Source organism: Anopheles cruzii, chromosome 3, assembly GCF_943734635.1.
Source record: "Anopheles cruzii chromosome 3, idAnoCruzAS_RS32_06, whole genome shotgun sequence".
Classification (NCBI taxonomy): Eukaryota; Metazoa; Arthropoda; class Insecta; order Diptera; family Culicidae; genus Anopheles; species Anopheles cruzii.
Window position 1 is genome coordinate 72477835 of NC_069145.1, and position 13323 is coordinate 72491157.

Below are 13323 nucleotides of genomic sequence, written 5' to 3' on the forward strand. Positions count from 1 at the left end.
CGTAAGTGCAAAACAATTACCATACGCCGCGCTGCCAACAGCTGATGCGCTAACGCCCTTCCGTGTGGCATTCCCGGGAGGAACCTGTTGGGCAAACGGGCCAACCACCGGAGCCGGTGGCCGGGTACAAGTCTGTCTAGTCGCGAGACTTTGCAGACATCGTGGAAGGGATTATGGGCCGGGTCTTCGGCGCGTTCCATGGCTGATTAAATGCGGTGCAATTATATGCAAATCTGTCAAAAGCTGCGGCCTTCCAGCGTGATCGCTGCACCCTGCAGACAGACTGGTGTCCGTCAAGACTGTCTCTCCGACGACGGTTAGATGCCCGTTTGGGGGGCTACGGCTGTATAAAGTTGACGGGTGGCCACCAGTTTGGCATCAGTTGTGCCGTGAGCCTGCGTGATAAGAGCTGTGATCTGTGATCGTGCGTGCGCTGGGCAATATGGTCGCGATGAGCTATCTGAGGGTAAGAGAGCGATCTCTTGAAAGCGTGTGTTCCGCAAAAATCCCCAAAGAATGTGCCAAGTGTCGGGGTTGGTGGGCAGCACGCTAGAACGCAAAGTGAATCGGTTCTTTTCTTCTCGCAGATACTGTTGGCCCTGCTCGTGCTCGTCTGCAGCGTGATCGCTGGAGAGGATAGTGTCCAGTCGGACCAATCGGCCGCTGCTGGTGGGCAACGGAGCGTGGCCGAGGGTTCCGCTGCCACCAGTACTTCCGCTGACTCGTCCGGTCCAGCCGGTCAAAGTGGTGGCGCCGAAAAGAGGAACGCAAAGCGACATCTTTCGTTCGGTTTTGGCCATGGCTACGGTAGTGGCGCAGGATTCTCGGCAGGAGCTGGTTACGGGTCGAGCGTTGGAGTAGGGTATGGGTCCAGCGTCGGGTATGACGGTGGAGCTTATGGTTATGGAGCACGCTTCGGAGGATACCGAGCAGGCTACGGAGGTTACCGAGGGTTCGGAGGTCACGCTGGTTACGGTGGTTTCAGCGGCTATGGCGGAAGCTACGGCGGGTACGGATCCTCGGTCGATGGATTCCATGGCGGATTCCATGCGCACTTCTCGAAGCCCATCGTGACGGCCACCATCAAGGAGCACATTCCGGTGCCCATTCCAAAACCTTACCCGGTGTTCGTGAAACACAACATTCCCGTCCCGATCCCGATTCACAAGCCCGTCCCGTACCCGGTGATTGTGAAGAAAACCATACCGATCCCGATCGACCGGCCATATCCGGTGTTGGTCCCGCATCCTGTACCGGTCAAGGTGCCGACGCCAGTGGTCGTGACGAAGCCGGTCGTTGCGTACACGCCCATCGTCAGTGCGCCGATTGTCAGCACGCCCATCCTTGCCAGCGCCGGCCACATTTCCGTGAGCGATCACGGACTGCACCAGACGCACCATTCGCATAACCACTACGCTGCCACCGCTGCCGGAGCTAGTGGAGCGTACAAAGCGTACACTTCCGGTGCAGGCCTGTACGGTGGCCATCATTACGGAACCGCTGGTCACTTCGGCTCGGCAGGTTCCTACGGAGGATCGGCACACTACGGTGCGGACTTTGGCACCGACGGTGGCCACTACTCTGGCCACCTGAGCACCGGCATTCTGTGCGACCACTAGAAGTAATACCTTTAGCTATCCTGTTGCTTGTAGTTTAAGAACCCACAGATCTGGGGAGTCCCCAAGACGGCGAACTCGCACCCAACCCAATGTTAGCTCGTAGCAAATAACGTTAGCGAATCAAATAAATGTGTTTGTGTTACTGTTTGTAGCCCCATTTGGGAGTACTTCCCGAAAGAACTGGACCACCTGTTTCGATTCTCATTTTCATATTTATTAACATAACTCGTCGCGTAGCACCCACCACACAGATTTGCAAACAACCTGTGGCTCCGTACTACCTGCCTTAAGCCTAGCGGGATCCTAAAACTGCTAAAACGTAGCGCCTAAAACGCGAAACTGAGTGAGGTGCTGCTCGCAGACCGCTACCAGTCCGGTCCACAAGCCGATGAGTGCGAGCGTGCGCTTGGGCGAACGCCATTCTTAAACCACTAATCAACAACACAACGACCACAACACACCCCCGTGTCTACCGGGCGGTGGTGCGCACGGGTGCACGGAACGAACGAATGAACAAGAAACAACATAAAGGAGTAGTAGCCCTCCGGTAGCACACGCAATCACGCGTGTAACAGCTGCCTGTTGCGTGCTGCGTGACTGCATTTCCGGTGTGGATCCACATCGCCCCACTCTCGGTGTTACATCACGCGTGCCTGCCTGGCGCACAATTACGCCCGGTGTCACTGCGCCACTTCCTGCGCGCCGTCATCATCCGGAAATGCGGCTCCACCGGAAGGCGTAATCATGCGCAGCGACTTTGGAGCGGTTGGGGCGCCGATGCAGAACCGATCCCCAATTTGAACCGATTAATAACCGATTCGAGCACGTGTGACAGGAGGCCGCATGTTCGCCTAGTAACTTCCGGAAAGCGGTGTCCGGGGGCGGGGGGAGGAGGAGGACTACATCAGTGGCCGCCTGCGGTCTGCTCGTGGGCCTCGGAAGCCCCGGCCAGCAGATCGCCCGTGGAATCGTCGTCCGGGTGGAAGTGGAAGGTGCTGCCGCTGGCAGGTGGATCGTACGAGGTTAGGACTGCTGCTCCGTCCGGTCCGGCAGCACCCCCGCCGTACTGGGGCTCGGACTGGTAGTAGTGGTGCTCACTGGCGGCCCCTGACTGCTGCTGCTGATGGTGGTCGGCGGCATCGGTGTCGTGGGCGGCACCGTGCTGCTCACTTCCGGCGTAGGGGTGGACGTTGCGGAAGTGGTAGTGGAACTTACCGCCGGAGGCACCGTGGTCACCGTCGTGGTGGTAATCTCCGATGCTGGGATATAGATGAGCGTCGCTGGGGACACTGTAGTGCTGCTTGGCGTGCTTGTGGTGCCTTGGCTGGTGGGCTGCGACGGGACGGTGCTCGGTGTAGGTGTTGTGGTGGCCAACGAGGATGTGGTGGTGGTGATGGTGGTACGCCGGGTAGCCCGCCTCGGACTCCTTGGAATCGCGGTACCGCTGCCGAACGGCTGGTCCACCGGAAGCAGCGTCTGCGTGATACGATTTGAGCTCTGCCCGAGTAAGATGGGGATCGTTCTTGGTGGCCTGGTAGAAAGGCCATCGCTCAAGCCCGTCGGCGGCAGCAGGAGCGGCACCGGCGTCGTGGGCTTGATGACGAAGATCCGGATGCGCTTCTGGCCGCGACTCCGGATGATGTGGATGCGAATGATGGTGGCCCGCGGCGGATACCTTCGTATAGGTGGTACGTCCCCCCGGAACCGGGTAACGGTGTGTATCGGCGGCGGCGGCGGCGGCGGCAGCAGCGGAGGTAGCACCTCCATCGGATCCGCCAGCACCAGCGGCAAAGGATGACTTCCCGCCCAAGGCTGGATGATCGTAGCTTTCTGTGAGGATGCCGCCGCTACCCGTGGCGCTGCCCGAACCACTGGCTTCAGCTCCTGCTCCTCCTCCTCCTCCTCCGTTTCCTGCTCGTGCTCCACGTCCTGTTCCTCCAGTGAGTCCTCCAGTGTTTCCAGAGAGTCGAGCGTCGGCGTGAACGGAGTGGTGCTGGTAGTGACCAAAGTCGGGCCTTTCGTAGCGCGGGTACGATTCGCGAACAGTTTGGAACGGGCGCGCTGCTGCCGCCGGCGCATGCTGCTGCTCGTGGTGGTGGTGGTGATGGTGGTCGTAGTGTCCGGAATCACCGTCGGCTCCCAGAGCGGTGTCCGGGCCTTGCTGGGCACCAGTTTCTTCGATTTGTGCTTGTAGCGCTTCGCTTTCGCCGCCACCGAATCGTATTTCCGCAGTTTGCGGGACTTCCGCGGCGGCTTCGCTTCCGGTGGCGAACTGGACGTAGGACTCGGCCTCACCTCCTGCCGCACCTCCTCCACCGTACTCTGGGCCGCCAAAGAGTCCTCCTCCTCCTCCTCCTGCTCCTCGATGTGGTTCGTAGCCTTGGACTCCTTCGTCGGCCGCGGACGGCGGCGCAGTCGGCGCGGATACTCGGCCGTGGAATGGCGCAGCGGAATACGGCGAATGCGGGGCACGGGCGAACGTGGGCGTGTGGTGTTTGTAGGCTGCGGATGCGCCGACGACGCGGCCATACGATTTGGCCGACGATTGGAGCGCATGCGGCTCAGATCCGAACTGAGCAGCACTATGCGGCGTGGCTTGAACTTGAAAACCACCATGGTATCTTCCGCCGGTTCCGGCACCGCCGGCGGTGGTTCCGGCACCGACCCCGTAGTGCCGTTGCGCGGTGCCCGCGCCCGAAAGCGGTCCCGTTTGCGGCGGGCCTTGACCGGGCCGACGTGGTCGGTACGCTTCCAGGTGCTGTTGAAGTGAAGAAGGACTGGATTTACTGACCGTGCGTTCGGTAGGGGAGGCAGTGTGTTCCGCTAGTGCGAGACGGTTTCCTTCCATGGGATTGTAATCGTCGCCAGCGTCGTATACAGAGTGTATTGGAAACGAGTGTACGTACTCTTGGACCTCGGATACGGTCTGCGAGGGCGACCCGTGGGAATCGGCGTGCGGTGCCGTCGTCGACGGGCTTGGCGGAGCTCCGCTCGTCACGATCGTAACGTCCAGCGGGCCAGTGGCCACCGTCGGAGTGGCAACGGTGGCCACTACACCACCACCACTAGTACTTCCGGTCGGCGGGGCCAAACTACTGTCCGCGACCGGCACGGCCACGAGCGTCGGCACCGGAATGGGGACGGGTTTGCTGACGGGCACCGGGAATGGCACCGGCACCTTCACCGCCACCGTGTTCGTGATCTTGATCGTCTTCGGGGGGAGCTTGTGTTGGCCCACGTAGTACCCGAGATCGATCAGCTTCTCGCTGGCCCGCTCCAGCTCGGTAAAGTTCTGATTCATTTCATTGATCGCCTGGTGCTGCTCCCGCACCACCTCTTTGTAGTAGTTCCCGAGGGCCGCCTCGCCCTGCACCGCCCGCGGGCCACCCGCCGCCAGCAGCAGCGCCACCGCGCCACACAGTACCACCAAGGACACCTGATCCGAGCGCCGCCGACGATCGCGCAGCGTGGAAGAAGAAAGCAACAAAGGCAAAGGCATTAGCAAACGACACACAATATAAAAACACCGGCATCACGAGTCAACGTCACGTCACGGACAAACACTGGAACTTACAATCTTCATTACTGTGTGCACTGGCAGCCACTGGTGATATTCTACCGAACCTCGGGGAACCTCGCTACTCGGCTACTGGCAGCTCAACGACTCAGAACACTTCCCGCAGGACACACTTTGGGTCGCACTTCATAAAGTTTCTGCTTCCTGGGGCGGGCGGGTCACAAGTATCACTACAAAAGGACACCCACTGAAGGTCTATTTTTTTTTCGTCCACTGGGACCGCTGGGACGACGGTTGACCGTTCGGGCGCTCGCTCGATCGGGATACCACACACCGTCTGGTGGTGGACCGTGGGCGTTACTTTCTTTTATACTATTTGACCACCGTTGGGCCGTCGAGAAGGGCCAACCCTTTTGTTGGTTGGTTGTTGTTTTCTCTTTCACCGCACAGGTCCGAAGGCCCGAAACAATACCGCGGCCATCCCCGGACGGGGGGCCATTTCCACGGCTCCGTGTTTTCCGACCGGCTGACGGAGGCCTCCGGAGGGCTCCGGGGCGTACGCGCCGCCAGGGGGCACCAAAAAAACCAACAACAACCGCTCGAACTGGCGGCGCCCACCGAAGAAGGAAGCGCCCGAAACGCAGGAAAAACGCGGCACGTTTTCCGTCCGCGGCCGCCTTTCGTAAAGCGTTCGTCGAAAGGAAGAAAAGAATGGCTCGCGAAAATCGCCGTCCACGCGGTGGTCAAACGAATGGCAGCGTCGCCGCCGCCGAGGCTGTTTACGCAACGCTAACGCGGCGCGTTGTGCGGAAGCAGCCGCGAGGGCCCCTGCCAATGTCGGGGTTGATAACGCCAGCGCCACAAGCACAGCCCCTTGAGCCTGGAATGGGCTTCGAATCTGATTCGATACGCAAGCGACAACGCTACGTCTTCAATCGGTCGGTCGGTCGGAAGTGCTCCTGGGCGGCGTTACATCAGATTACCAGTTGGCAGTGGCCGCCAACAGAAATGGGATCCGTCTGAGACGCGGTGCGCTGCCTTCGGGTTCTGAGGAAAAATGAGCGGAATAATCAGGGAGACGGAAAATTATTGCGCCACTGAAGGGGCGAAATAGGAGGTATGAAAAGTGAGCCTGAAACTTCCAGTTGACCGTTCGACGACCTCAGTCTGCGTGCTGAAGTCGCACCAGGTTGCTGGCCAGATATTGAGCCTTAATTTCCACAACACTTCATGAGGATCTGATGGAAACAAGTTTCTGGTTGTTATTCGATCGAAATCTGGGGTTTGCGAAATGTCTGGCCTTTCCCGTTCATTGCCTTTCTGTTTATTTTATTTACTTTTTCTCTTCTCTTGATTTCAATCCGGTTCATTCTGCAACAGAAAGCCAAACATTGTAAGAATATAATGTCTATTTCGAGTTTCTATTAACCGTCAGTTGAAGTTGAATATTAGTTGTAAGTTTTCTTTGTTACAAATGAGGAAATCTATGCTTCCATCATCCATCGTTAAACATTCGAGCGTCCATTTTTGCTGCATACATTTATGAATTGCGATGCTGAATTTTCATTCATTAACGGTAGCGATACCAAAACAATGAATTCAAAATATCTCTTCGAAGCATTAGCAGTGAAACTTAAGACCACAATTACGATAAGCCTCGGCCATCCCTTGGTAGCTAACAAAACCCCGTTCGGCGGCAAATTACTGTCCATCATCGTACATTTGTTCGTGCGCACACAATGTTCGGCGAGGCAAAGTGCACGAAACCTGCGTGGCCGCGGCTAGCGTGGCCACGAAAAATTCTCCGATACACTCCAATGCGCGGCCTGGCTGTAAACGTTCACAACGTTGTCCGTCACGATACCGCACCTCCTGAGCCTCCAATTCAATTCCGGGGACGGGCCGCAAGGTGCGCAAGTCCACGTGGATCCTTACGGTGGCGGGGTATGGCGGGTGAAGGAAAAACTGGGCCACAACCATCGGCAAGTCGGGCATGGAAATGAAATGGAAGTGGTTCAACGAGGAACGCCCTCGAGGTGCGAACGTTACGCGATACTGCCGGGCTGCGAGACGCACGCTCCGGGGGCAGATAGGAAGACCCCAACACGTCTACCGAAGCACACACACACCAGCTTACAGCCCCAGGAGTTGCACTGGTCGGTATGCACCGAAGGTTCGTGAATCCCCTGACTGGTGCGTGGAGCTTCGTCACGAACCTCGGGCTGCACTGCACGTGGCACTTCGCCTGCGAGTGATTGCACATTAATTAGCCGGTCCGCTTCCCGGACGAGGACACGTCGGCGAAAACTCGGACCTCTAAGCTGAGGAGGAAAATTTGAACCGGTCTGGAGTGCGTGTTACGATCGATGATATGATAGCAGCGATCGTTGGCAACTGTACGATCCGGCCTTGTTTCTGCAGACTTACCAACTGGGTCAAAAGGCTTATCTTTTCTGGAACATCCACACTACTAATTATGAATCGACATGAAACTCTAGCAACTGGATATAATAAAGAATGCTTCAATATTTACTATCGTGTACTATATAAATACGTGATGAAATTTAAAGCTTAATTTTCAATAAGATTTAATCGATTCATTTTGTCTTAGTTGCCTACCTTACCTAGTACCGTACAAAAATAAAAGGTGGCATACTTCTGGGACCTTTTTAAGTTGCAAACAACGCCGAAGCCTCGCTAATGCACCGTGTTAGCGCATTAGCAAAACATATTTCTTTCCACATCCGTTTGTGCGCTTTGATTCAAGGCTTCATGGAGGAGCCGCAAATGAAAAAAAACTTAGAAGCTCCGCAATTGCCCGTCATTATAATGATTGAGATCTACACCACGAACGATTATCGCTAAGGTATGATGTCATTAGGCAGCCCTTTATCAGATGCATACACTTTTTATCTGATTCCAGCGGACTGCACTTTGGACGGTGTGCAGGTTTATAATTAGATGCACACACCGAGCCCACTGGCTAGAAAACGTTTAGCTGCGGTACTTAATTTAGATTGATTGTGTTCATTGATAATGGAGAGCCACGTTGGACAAAGGGCCAGTGCTTTATGCTGTGTAAACAATGCTCGCGTATCCCATGAGTCACGGAATTGTTACTGGGCAAGGTGAATTAATAGAAACTTTTTTCTTTATTCTTTGTTTTTGCCAAAATCCCCACCGTGTGGATTGTGAAACATTTTCGGTGAAACCCCATTAACATGACTCATTGACTGGTGCTTGAAAATGTGAAAACAATTAAAGGTTCGCGTTGAACCGCTCGCGCAAGTCTTTTGTTTCGCATCGGTTTCATTCGAGCAGTACTCGAAGGCGCTTTGCCCCTAAATGTATGCAATGTACATGGGGTGCTATAATGCGATTTACAACGAACTAATAGACAATTGTGCGGTTTGTTGACAAACAGTTAGATCATGGGGGATAAATGGGGCATACGACTCTTTCAGAGACCCCATAAAAAACAAAAACTCTTTCAAAATCACCCTCCTCATAACAGAGTCACTTCCTTGAAGCCCCTGCCGACGAACACGGCGCCAACTCACTCAACTCACGGGCCCCTTTTTATCTTACAAAAGAGTCATTTCATGGAGTCTTCGCACAGAGTTACCGACTCCTTCAGAGTCGGAGCTCTTAATGTTGGATATTGGAGGAAGTCTTTCGGAAAGGCCAGGGTCAACGCACCCAGGTACTCTGCGGGACAAATCTGGTAGTAGACTTCAATTTTGCATTAGTATCCAAAAGAGACGAATGTTAGGATAGCCGTGTTTCTTTCATTCCAGCGGCTCCGAGCGGCCAGTGGCTAGTGCAACCTGTTTGCGGTGACGACATCGCCCTATGGGTATCCTGCCACATCCTGCCACGGGTGTGCGCAATGCGTCGATTAAGATAGAAGTCAGTCAGACACAACCTTGCCGAAGGTGCGACGCGGTATGAAGCAATTAGAACGCACTGAAATGCAAAACGAATTTATTGTTCGAAGCTCGGGCGACGCGCCGATGGCAGTGTTTAGTAGTTGGGGCCCTTGGTCTGCTGGTTGGCGCGGAAGTTCTGCGCGGCGGCCGCCGCCGCCATGTAGCAATCGTTCGGGCAAACACCCGGAATTCCCGGAGCACCCCGAACGCCCGGGTGTCCTTAAGGATGAAACGATCGGAACGAAGGTTAGGATCGAAACACGAAGCCAACCACGAAGCCGGCCACCTACCTGCTCCGCCCGCTTCACCACGCTCACCGGCACGGCCCGGAGGTCCAGTGATCGAGTCGCCTGGTGGCCCCGCAGGACCAATGGGGCCGCGGGGTCCCATAATCCCGACACCGTCTCGTCCATTCTCCCCCGGCAGTCCCGGCTCACCGCGTTCACCGGCCGGACCAAGGGCACCCGGGGCTCCCTGTTCCCCGGGGATACCTCGTTCCCCGGCAAACCCGGCGTACCCACGTTCGCCTTTCTCTCCGGGGCGGCCAGGCGATCCCTGGCGGCCCGGTTTCGATACTCCCGGCGGTCCCGGTGGTCCAATCAAACCTTCGGTCAGCTCGGCCAGGTGATCTCGCAGCACGGCACGGCAGATGTCGCGCACTTCCGCCTCGGTGTAGCTACGCCCGGGAACACCCGGTGCACCGGGGGCTCCCACTTGTCCTGGGAGTCCCGCGATCCCCTGCGGTCCCGGCGCTCCATCCACTCCGGAAGGGCCGGGAATGCCTGAGGCACCCTCTGGACCGCGCAGGCCACCGGCACCGCGTTCTCCTGGAAGGCCCGTGTAACCGACGGGGCCACGATGGCCGTAGGACATAAAGTTTTCAAAGTACCGACCACCAGTGCCACCTGCACCACCACCATCGTCTGATCCTTCACCGGTGGGGCCAGGTGGCCCGGGTAGACCAGGGACACCCGGAAGTCCCGGGAGTCCCTGCACGCCAGGAAGACCACGCACACCGGAGTTTCCTTTTTCGCCCTTCTCGCCGTCCCTGCCGGAAAGTCCTGGTAATCCTGGTGGTCCAATCGCACCTGACTCCGCTACTACGTCGCCCGGCTCTCCTTTGGCTCCCTGTGGTCCTGGCACTCCCGGAAGTCCAATGCCACCGTCACCCCGGGGACCCTGTTCACCGCGAGCTCCCTAAAACGAGCGTTTTCGGTAAGTCGCGTTTTTGGGGGTCCTTCGGTTTTCCCGTTACCTTTGGACCCGTCAGCCCTGGTAGTCCATCGTTTCCTTGCGGCCCGGTAGCTCCCGGTGGCCCAATCAGACCCCGGGGACCCGTTATCGACTGTCCGGCGCGACCAGGCTCCCCCTTCTCACCTGGAGTGCCAACACCCGGTGGGCCTGGCTGGCCGGGTAACCCTCTGGGACCCACTGGGCCGGCAACTGCTGCTCCAGCAACGGCTGCCACTCCCGGTTCTCCCTTCGGACCTTGCAATCCCATAATGCCTACCCCAGGCTCTCCTTTGTCGCCTCTTGCGCCGACGGCCGCTGTCCCCGGAGGGCCCTCTAATCCACGCGGTCCTGGCGGGCCCTGAATGAAGGAGGTTTTTTGTATGGATACTTCAAAGCTAAGCCAAGGTTAAGAATGCCGTACCCTACGACCGAATGCTCCCGCTTCTCCCTTAGCTCCAGGTGGTCCAGGCAGCCCCGCTGTCCCGGGGGATCCCTAAAATGGCAAACATTCATTCGATATCCAGCAATGAAGGGGACACCACAATCCTACATCGGTTCCATTGTAGCCGGGTGGGCAGACGGCATTACAGTCCGGGCGCGGTGTTGGCCCCTCCGGAAGGTTCGCCGTCAGCGATGCCACGTCGTACACCGGCAGCTCGTCGCAGTTTCCCCGGGCCGGCCGCGTCGGGTCACAGTTCATCACCATCCACTGCAGGTCGATCACCGGAGACTCGGGCTCGAAAACGGAAGTTTGCGCAAACCGGGAGATCGACACGTACCCATCGTCAATGTCGAACCGATCACGCGGCTCAAGCGGCACGTTCAGGTTCCCATCGATCGATCGCACGGGACGACAATCGATCCAAAGGTTCAGATACTCGTCCGTTACGCCGAGCATGATCTTGTGCCAGTTGTGGTCGAACAGCTGGGCAGAAATGGGCAACATGTTTAGACTCCACGCAACGCAATCCTCGATCAGCTCGATAGGCTGCTCACCGACGTGTGATGGTACTCGACAACCTGGTGCTCGCCTTCCGTCGCCGGAAGTCCGATCTGCAGTATCTGTCGCCCAGGGTTCAGCGTGATCGCCAGCTGGCTCTCCTGGACTTCGTTGGTGACCTCGAACAGATGCCACGACGAGTCTCCCTCGTCCTCGATGCGGTATGTGCACTCGAAGGAAAACTGTTGCGGCAACCCGAGCGGAAACGCCTCAATCGAGCGCATCGTCATGTTGGCCTCCTTCTCGAACCGATAGGCCGTCTGGTACTCGTTAGTGCCCTGCAGTCGGTGCAGCCGGTAGTTGCTTCTGGACTCGAACTGATCCAGCCGGAACTCGCGGATTAAATCGAACGACCGAAGATCCACATCGCCCGGTTTCCATCGGCCACACGGGCCCTCCTCATACTCCTCCTCATCCTCCTCGAGCTCTGCCATCGAGAAAGCAGATGCGCGCATTTGCATTAATACGCACACTAGAGAGCGAAGGGCACGAAGGCCACTACACTTACGCGATCTGGTGAGGCCAGCCAGGCACAGCCACAGAACCAACAGACTTTGAACAACATCCAGGAATCACCCGTTTTGGTATAGTGTTTAGACAAAATTTAGCAAAGAGATAAACATTAATATTCGTTGAACCAATTGACCAATTGAATGTGACCAATCCAACAAATTGATTATGAGATCTTCTTCATTCTTCTAGTCAATGTTTTAGTTAGTTGTATAGGGTTGATCCATCAAGTGATTGGTTTTTGAACTACCAATTACTTGACTTTTAAAAGCGTCCATCTTCTCTCTGGAAATTCAAAACATTTAGTAGAAGCTTTGACATTTACGAAATGGGCTGCTATACGCTTGCGCAGAAAATTGCGACAACCACAATCGATATTTTGCACTCCATCTTCAGAATCCAAACACTAGATGGACCACTTTAGGACCACGACTATAGTTCCCTTGTTTACTTATGAAAACAAAGCTATGCTCTATCGACGTTAACTTAAAAAGTGGCAATCGTGAACTCCATGAATGCCTTCAACGAAGCAATCAACACCAGCATATTAATAAAGATTTTTATAAATTTAACAACAATTTGGTTAACCTAACTTTAATTGGCATAATCAAAAATGATTAAATGAAATGTTCTCTTTGACCATCAGGTGCCAACTAAGCACCATCAACGCTCCTTAAACTAAATCGAAACACCTCACAGCGAGACACACCTTTTTAATTGAACTCGAACCATGTTTCACAATCTTTCACCGTCTTTTCACAACTACGTGTCACTTTCCATACACATTGCTCGTTGCCACTAAGCTGAGAGCCCTTTTGGGTGCGATTTGCACGAACGCTTTCCTGGCCCAGTTCCCAAGAGGAATTGGTTCCGCCTTTGACGGAATCTAACGCCTAACTGAGTTGAGTAGATCTTCTCCTGGCCGTTCTTGTATGATCACTTCCGACATTGAACTCAATGTGGAGCAGTGAATTAATTCACCATATGCGGTGCTTCCCGAGAGAACTCCGGTCCACTCTAGCCAGTCAAAGTTCTTCGTTTGCAAATCAAGCGACTGGCTTTACAGCCAGCCACAGAGAACAACGTCTTCACTGATCATCGCCGGTCACGGCAGCTGAAACAGTTTTCGGGCAGGGTATGTGACATAATTTATCGAGCAACTCCGGGGCCGGCCGACACTTTGGCCACAAATCTGTTGACCATATGTCCGGGTGTGATCGCCACTTGTACGGCTCATTGCTTGGATGCTACGGGGGGCTGCCGCAAGATCACTTCCTGAACAGTCCGTTGAGACGGCCCAGTGCTTAGCTCTTGGCGATTCGTCAAGAAATAAATTCAATATGTTAAGTCTGCCGCAGCGATGAATGGGTCGGATGACTCACTCTTTGATTGAGCAGAGCTGGTTACTCGCTAAACAAACAATTAAATATTGGGCCCTTATTGGTCGGCAACCGTCATGCCAATAAGGCAACGAAGACAACGGATTTTCCTTCAAAAACGGCAATTCTGCTTATT

General features: G+C 55.5%; 2 protein-coding genes across 2 annotated transcripts; one reads left to right on the forward strand and one right to left on the reverse strand.

Annotated features, from left to right (window-relative positions):
• The first annotated feature begins 442 nt into the window (after positions 1-442).
• Positions 443-1619, forward strand: LOC128270928 (chorion protein S38-like). The gene is made up of 2 exons (XM_053008352.1): positions 443-466; positions 588-1619. Exons 1-2 carry the CDS (start codon positions 443-445, stop codon positions 1617-1619), a joined length of 1056 nt encoding a protein of 351 aa, XP_052864312.1.
• A 7540-nt stretch (positions 1620-9159) lies between these two features.
• LOC128271792 (collagen alpha-1(IX) chain-like) lies at positions 9160-11858 on the reverse strand (the record flags this gene model as incomplete). Its single annotated transcript, XM_053009437.1, has 7 exons — positions 9160-9284; positions 9356-10262; positions 10321-10656; positions 10720-10791; positions 10849-11223; positions 11295-11725; positions 11807-11858. Coding segments are annotated over 7 exons (2298 nt in total), but the record flags the coding sequence as incomplete, so codon positions are not given.
• Between the last annotated feature and the right edge of the window lie 1465 nt (positions 11859-13323).